Raw genomic sequence first — 8,854 nt, 5'->3', positions numbered from 1 at the left:
AACGCAACAAATGAGATTGAAACTATATCATCCTCATGACATGATGCACACAATCATTATTTCAAAGCTTCCAAAAAATGACGATCAAGATGACTTTCTTCAATTGCGTCAAATTAAATGAGGACACAATTCTAAGATATAGTCATTTGAAGAGATTTCAAGTATTTTTCTCACAGTGATTGAGAAATAGTTGTTAAAAATTTATTAACCTTATAGCTATATGTTGATAATATTGATACTAAATATATAAAAATGATATCACAAATATCACAATATTTGAAGAAGGTGCAACATCATTCATTGGTTATGTTGTTGAAGAATATATAGGTTATACATATTTTTAGTCACAAGTGAAAACTTATCACGAGTAAAAGCATTTTTTCTTAAGAGTTATAGTTGATGATTGTCAAAAGCGGAAAAATCATTTAACAATAAAAAAATAGTCGGGAAAATAAGATTATCAGATAAAAACAATGTAGAAAACAGAAAAAATGGCGTGATAAAGAAGCAAACTACGAGCATGTCAGATTCCCGATAAAGATTGTAAATAACATAATAAATGTTAAAGACGATCAGATACTTGCTGAACATACCAAAATAGTTATATGCATATTATAACAAACTACGACAAAGAGTTGTTGAGTTGTCAAAATCAACCAAGAAGCATATTGAAAAGTGTGTCAAGTGGATAAGATAATTTATCTGATTCATATACCGTCTATGGTCATGATTTTTTATTTTTTATGGCTTAGTTTGTTTCAGTTGATAAATGTTATTAACCATGTTTTAATTCATTTAAATATTATCAAAATTTCGTACATATATTTTCAACAGTTTAGATTTTTACGTGCAACGCACGTACATTTTTCTAGTATATTTATATATATATATATATATATATATGCCCATAATGATCGTAACTATTGTTCGTTAACATCTGCAGATGGGACTTATGGTCAACACCCCGAAGCATGGTGATATATCGTACTAGATATTTGCCAAAGAAATGTATTGATCGTTTACATGATACGTCGTTTAAGTTATTGTAGTAATTCTTGCCTTTACAGTAAGAAATCTTGATACCGAACATGAAATGGGTGTTTTTTCCATTCAAAAATTAACGATATTGATAATCAGATTTTAGATGTTATAATCGATCTTTTCGAGTCTCATATTTTGAAAGTTTTGCACAATAGCTTCATTATCAATCATTATAAGTATTTATTTATCTAACATAGACACAAAACTATCATTATCTATTCATCGCTCATTTAATTATAAACACCATCTCTACCGTTGCATTGACCAGTCGGTAAAATTACTATAAAAAAATCTTATTATTAGCAATTAAATTATTTATCTAAAATTAATTTATTTGCATCGACCATCGGTAAAATTACTATAAAAAATATTGTTTTTAGCAATTAAATTATTTATCTAAAATTAATTTCTTGTGATTGTATAGTAATGTACGACAAAAAAATTTCAAAAAGAAAAATGAAACTATATAACATATGATGTAAGATGTTTAGTGTAGAGTTTTAAAAGTCCACAATAACTTAACTATTACTAAGATAGTTTACTTTTTTTTATTAATTTGATAGACAATATAAAGATATGCTATTTGAGTAAAAAAATATATTTCTATGCTTTTTTTGGGCTCAATGTACAAGGACGAAGCCACTTTGTGAAGACCTAAAATTTTACTATACAAGGAGACAAAGTACCAAGTTAATTTTAATTTTTGCATTGAAAATGAATTATGTCGTAGATGAGAATAAACTACATGCAACATTTGGTATGAAGGGGAAGACCAAAAGTCACGTTGGTGATTAATGTCATAAATCATGCAATCTTTGGTATAGAGGGGGAAGGCCTAAAGTCACATTTGTGATTAATGTCATAAACCATCCAAGCTTTGGTATGAATCGGAGGAAAGCCTGTGAGGGAAAAGGTCCCAGAGGGAGCCTGTCTATGGGAGAAGGCCCCAGAGGGAGTCCGGATGCGGGAAAAGGCCCCAGAGGGAGCCTATTTACAGGAGAAGGCTCAGAGGAGCCCAAGATCAAGGATAGCCCACGATAATCATAATCTGTTTGTCTGATAAGTTCTGTTCTGTTCCGTCTGTTGTTCGTTCATGCCCTCTGCTTCGTTTTGTCTTGGTGTCACTCTGTTCGAACCAATCCGTCTCTGAATGATAAGTTATAAGTATGGATCTGATAATGATGCATCGGGAAAGTCAGATGCGAGAAAAGGCCCCAGAGGGAGCCCATTTACAGGAGAAGGGCCAGAGGGAGCCCAAGATCAATGATATATCATTATCATTATAATCTGTTTTTCTGATAAGTTCTGTTCTGAAATGTTCTGATTCGAAGTTCTGATTTGTTCTAAGTCTGATTTCTGTTCATCCAATACTGAAGCTCTGATTTGTTCAATGTCTGACTTCTGCTCATTCAACTCTGATATACCGTAAAAAGAAGAATGTTTTAAAAGTATTATGTATCAAATGTTTTCTGGTATTCGATCGACCCTGCTTGCTGAGTGTTTCCAAAAACGCTCAACCTCCTTACGTCTCTCTCCAGATGAGAATGAAGAACATGTAGAACATAAGGAGCATGAGCAGTTCTGGGGCTGGTAAAGAATTAGAATGAAGGAATTCAAGTTCTAGATGTTCATGCCCATTAGTGTTCCTTTGTCTTTCTTAGTAATGTTTGTACTTTTCGCTTCCGCAACTTCTGTATTTTTCTTTTCATGTAAGGACAATGGAATTTTATGAAATAGACTGGTATTTGACTATTTGCTACGAGGCTTATTGTTAACAATAACGTCTCGGTTTCGGGGCGCGACATATTTGCCCACCAGGCCTGTAGCTTTGTCGAGTTCTTCTATTTTTTATTTTTTTAAATGGAGATTTTAGCTCAAGTAACTCAAATAGAAAAGGAAAGGCCGTACAAAAATATTAAATTTGTATTTAGCTCCAATGAGCCAGGTAGGAAAAAGAGACAGTTTAAAAAGATTAAGATTTTATCCCATAAAATCTTCAAGGAGATCTGATTGCCTGTTCCTGGATAACTAAGATGCGTGCATGTCTAATCTACCAGTTTCCTACATTATTGATCTTCGTTTGATGCATTTTGTTCTTCCTTCCCATGACTACCGAAAATAATAAATATTTTATTTGCTCTTTGATCAATTTTACAGCATAACATAGATCATCAATTCAAGTGTGATCTCCGTTGAAAGCTTTTAAAATTTTAGCATCTCACTCGAGTTACAATCCATTTTAGGTAACGTAATAAGCAGCATTCAGCAACCACCACAGTAATTAATCACCGTGCAGAAACTGATCAATCTGCTCCTCCAAAATGTAAATTATCCACTTCAAGAGTAGAACATAAAAAGTAGGACCACAAAACTAACTCAAATAAAATTAGAAGCTATCATGATATGGCGTTGAATAGCATGGTAACAATCTTTAAAAATTCTTTATCTGCCTTATGATCTCATGAATCACATCGGGGAATCTACAGAGCTTAAAACTGTCGTTGAGCAAGTAAACCAGAGTGAGACTGGTGGAACACACTAAGATGATATATCGCTTGGGATATCAATTCTTTCAGTTCAGGATGTTGGGCTATGATTGCACGGTCCAACCCTTCGAAGGCACTTAAAACTCCCGCTCGTTCCAAATCCTCATTCTTACCATCATGAATGGCGAGGTAACAGATAAGAACCAGTCCATGTAATTGTGTGTTCTCATTTCCCCTCAACAACTTCATTAGAGGCGGAACGCCTCCAAAATCGATAATAGTCTTTGAGTGCTCAACACACAGAAAATTCTCAGGACAAGCGAATTTCCCAAGTGATTTAGCAGCTTCTGCCATCACGTCTTGATTGCTGTTCCTCAGTTGCTCGACCAATGAACGGATCACCCTTGTCTCCCTTGCCGGAAAGGTTTTAGCCAATGAGCCTATTGACCTTATAGCCGCTATGTGTAACCTTGAATTATCAGAATCTTTGATCATCCTTAGCAGCTGATCGACAACTGCCTTTGCAGCTGGTGAATTTGTCTTAAAAGTTGCCATTCTGAGGTCAGGATTTGACTCTGCTGCAGCAGTTATCTCCATTATCGTCATCAGGCATTTATACTGCAGTTCACCTTCTTCTGTCTCCACAAGCTTAGCCAAACAAAGTAACCCTTTTGTCTCTGTTATCCTCTTACTATTTGGCACACTATTTCTAGCTAGCATCCACAATGCTTCAGCACAACTAATTTTCAGAGCGAGTTTTACCTCTGGTTTCTCATTCTCCCTATCCTTTCTATGGTTCCCTCCCTTGCCGCTTCCTTCTGAGTATTGCATAGATAAAGACGACCCAAATCCCGGCTTGTACAAATTCTTCTCCTCCATTTCCTTGTTAATCTGGATGATAGAATGTATGCTTTGCTTCCCAATTTTTAGCTTAGTGTCGTCCATGAATAAATCAAACGACAATAAGGTAACGAGTGGCCTAATCATATTCTCTCGAGCAAAATCCTCTTGTGCAAGATGGCAATGCTCGGCCATTGAAGCTACCAATTTTGCAACCAATGCTTGTGCTTTCATTGATGAACCTCCTAAAACTTGAACAATTATTGGAACCCCTAAAGCATCAATTATTGCTCGGACCCTTTCCCCGTCATTTGCTAAGTTTTGAAGTGCAGAGGCAGCGGCCATTTGCGCCTCAGCTGATGAACTATCTTTTAACAGCTTCAACAAAGGTGAAATTCCACCTTCTTCAACTATTATTTGTTTGTTTCTATCATTATCTTTAGCTAATGAAGCTAATTCATTTGAGGCCTCGATTCTGTCTTGCAATTGACCCATATGTAAAGAAGCAATAAAAGACCAAACCCAAGAAATTATAGGGTCGTTACTGGCAATGGGGGGTAAAGTAAGGCTGATACCTCCACCGGCGCCACCGGCCTCGAAAATAGAGAGAACCCATGTCATATCAGCAACAGAGGAGTCGAGGAATCCGAGGAGTTTGCGGAATTCAGTGGCGGACACTATGATGACCACGCGGCGTAGGACGCTGCGCCGTCGGCATTTCTTGACTAGGGTTAGTGACTTTTCAAGATTCTTGGACACGTCCATTGCGATACGGCGGAGGGGGCGGTCGTAGAATGGAGCTCCAGCAGTGGCGGAGGATGCAAGGCGCGCGGCGGAGCGGAGCATCTGGCAGAGGCGTTCGACTTTCTTGCCAACCTCAGAGCACTCGAACTTGAAAGACTCGGATTCTTTAACCGCTTCGGAAATCTGGTCGGACAAAAGGATTGGAAATGATAAAACCTCTTCGATCCGCTTCTCTTGTTCGGTAATCGCCTGCTTCTGAGGTTGCAGTTTATGAGGTTTTGATGTGGTTGCAGTAGAAGTATTTTTTGTCGCCATAATCGAATATATTTTCTTGGAGAAACGAAAAAGATTTGTGCGATGCGTAGAAGTCATAGGTGAGTCAAAAATATGGAAATCATCGTTTGTTTCAGTGTGTGGGTCGGAGAATGAAAGCAGAATTGTTATTGGCTTTGAGTTTGACGACAACCTATATTTTAAGATTACGTCTGTAAGAATAAGAATTATGATTATTATTGGGCTCGTTTGTTAATTCTTTTTAAGATTACGTCCATTTATTTTTCTATGGCTAATTGTTACAAACTGAAAATTCTAAAAGACATAAAAAAATATATTAATATACTAATATATTTTTAATTTTTTTAAAAAAATCAACCACGTTTAATTTGCAATACAACATAAATGAAATATTGAGACTGAGACATGGTATATATGTTCAATTAGAAAATCTAGCTAAAAATAAATAGGTGCATACACAATATATATTTTTTTCAAGAAAGAAAATTATTTCAAATTAATATTATTTTCTTTAATTTCTATATTAATGTCGTTTTAAATGCTAATAAAATCCAATTTTTAAATTTACCATAATTGCACCACCCATTTTGAATATGTGAGTTAATAGCTTTTTTTCATTTGAATTGGTAGAGAATTGTTGTAATCGTTTTTGGTGCTCTTGAGTTAATAGACTTATACATCACAAAACAGAAGAAATTTGAAGCTACCTTAATGACATTATCTTAATGATACATCTAAAAATGAACATTAATCAATAAATACAGGTCCACTGATTTTCTTCAAAGCTGGAGCTGCTGCCAATAGACAAGAGCTCCCCCAACACAAAAATTGTGTGAAAACCCGAACCTGGGAATTGCATTCCACGAAAGTAATAATTTCATCAGCCCAAAAATTTAAACCATAGGCTGCCAAATTTTGAAATATACAAGCAAACTTTCAGCAATCTTTTGACCCGATATTTAGCACTTTTAACAGCTGAATTCTTGATGTAAATGACAACATAATGGAGCAATTTCAGACTCGTAACGTCAGAAGTGAAGGATGAATATGGTCATGATGATGATCGCCTCTTTTAGCTCCTTCTCTCACATATAAATACCTCTCAAATTCTTAAGAAAGACGCACAAAAAACTAGAAGCAATTCCCTAGTTTTCAAGCGGACTTCAGCATCAAAATTCTATCCATTTTTCGAGCGACACTGGCAAGGCAAAGTTCTGTCAAAGTGTAGCTCAAAGTTCGATCAATAGACGGTCATTCTCGAGAAGAAGCAGCGGCATATCCAAGCAATTTCAACAAGTTTTCTTCCTCATTTTCGATCCAGAATAGTAAATGGGATTATACATATATTCTGATAAAGTTTTGCACATTTTTTTTTGTAAGTGGGCTTATGATTTTAAAAAGTGTATATGTATGTATATATACAGTTTTATTATATATATTATTTAATAGTGATTATACTATTATTATAGTTGGGTTGCATCTTGATCGTTGTTGTTACTAGTAATTTACTATTACTGTTATCATGATAAATAAAAAAAAGTTACGGGTGTTTGACAACTTGCACACTCTAATTTAGCCAATTTGGCACACTCCCCCAGATTCCACCATCAAATCAAATTAAAGTAATCATTTTGCACCCTCTTATATTTTCAATTGGAATATGTCTGAATATCAACATTAAATGGATAATTTTTACCATTAAAATGATTTTTCCTTCCCTAAATTTTTTAAAATAATATAAATAAATGCATATGCAATTTTAATATATTGTCCACCAACTATGCTTACATTTGTGCTCATCGTTGAGGTGATACTCACATATTAAACATGATGAACTATATTTAAATTATACGTTCACTAAGTGAGTGTCATCTCAACGATGAGTACTGGGCACAAAGCAGCATTTCAAAATTGCTTAGCAACATACTCATTATTGATACGTGGACTGTGCAGAAAAAAAGTTAGCTTACCAGCTTTTCAGGGATATGATCACTCAAGGATTGGAACCTAGATATAGTACGCTCTCATTTCTTTTGAAAGAAATCAAAGAAAAGAATATTCATTTTCTTTGAATATTCATGACGGAGTTGAGTGGATTGGAGACTATGAGAAGAGAATGGAATCATCTTGAATGACCATTGTTCTTTGTCTAGCTTATATTTGCTGCATTCACAATTCACAACTTGCCTAGGGAATGCTCAAACAAGAAATCCACATATACTCGGAATGTTTGCTTGCTATTTATCCAGGCTGGGGGAATTTGGCACATATCATGGATTCTGTGGCAAAATTATTTAAGCAGGGATTACCCTATATGGGTCTGATTGGTTGCATCACTCTGATCATGTTTTTGGATTTTTAAGTCCATTTAAACAGCAAGCATGTTTGTTTTGAGAAACTTGACTCCAAGAGAGCCCATTTTGCAAGCTTTTGGTATTTTTCAATTTTCAAAATCATTTTCAGCTCATAAATTACATCACGTGATCAATTTTACTGTTCACCATCCTTTCATCGACGTCGGAGAAAGTGGAGACCCTTTTTCTTCTATTCGTTTGTGCAGTTTTAATTATTTCTCGTCCATTTTGATACTTTTTGGGGTTTGCATCAGTTGTATTTTTTTGTAGCAGATTCTATGCTTATTAAAACCAATACTCAAGGAGAAAAAGGCCTCTTCATGTGATTGCATATAATGAATTCTGATGCGTCTCTAGCATTTGATATTTGGTCTGCTGTTTCTCGAGAAGCAGGTAACTGTGGTTGATGCATCAAAATAGTTCCATCAGAGAGATTTAAAACTAAATTAGTTTGATACATTTCCATAAATTATCTTTTGTTAATATCACAGTCAATAGGGGTGTCAATCGAGTCGGGTGGGTCGTGTTTCGGGTCAACTCACAAAATTTTTTTGCTTTTTTTTTTCAACCCGAACCCGAAGCAACCCGAAAACCCCCAACCCGAATACGAACCCGTGTAACCCGACTCAACCCGAATTTTATTTATTTTTTTAAAAAAATTAATGAAAAAAATTCGAAAACATAAAAAATAATAATATTTTAATTTAAACACATAATAACAAATTTTCGATTTAAATTTGAAAGTTTAATGGTAAAAAATTAAAGTATATTTACTAAATCAAATAAACAATTGTTAAAAAAATAAAAAATATACAAAATAAATATTAAATGATGAAAATTTATCATATAAATATACAATAAATTTTGTTCAAACATACAATATATAAAAATATATGTAATATTTAAAAAAAAAAATCGGGTCAACCCGCGACCCAACCCGAAACCCGTCTAACCTGGCACTAAACCGAATCCACCCGACCCGAACCCGAAAAACACCAACCCGAACCTGATTTTTTTCGTGTTGAGTCGTGTCGGGTTGACGGGTCGTGTTGCATTTTGACACCCCTAACAGTCAACATGATTATAAATTTATAA

General features: G+C 34.8%; 1 protein-coding gene across 1 annotated transcript; it reads right to left on the bottom strand.

The window, feature by feature from the left end:
- Window positions 1-3,151: 3,151 nt before the first annotated feature.
- On the bottom strand, window positions 3,152-5,585 carry LOC142552584 (uncharacterized). The gene has a single exon (XM_075662269.1). The coding sequence runs from the start codon at window positions 5,481-5,483 to the stop codon at window positions 3,531-3,533; it is 1,953 nt and encodes a 650-aa protein (XP_075518384.1). The 5' UTR covers window positions 5,484-5,585; the 3' UTR covers window positions 3,152-3,530.
- Between the last annotated feature and the right edge of the window lie 3,269 nt (window positions 5,586-8,854).

This window comes from Primulina tabacum, chromosome 8, assembly GCF_025594145.1.
Source record: "Primulina tabacum isolate GXHZ01 chromosome 8, ASM2559414v2, whole genome shotgun sequence".
NCBI classification, from domain to species: Eukaryota; Viridiplantae; Streptophyta; class Magnoliopsida; order Lamiales; family Gesneriaceae; genus Primulina; species Primulina tabacum.
This window is presented reverse-complemented; position numbering and strand designations above follow the sequence as displayed.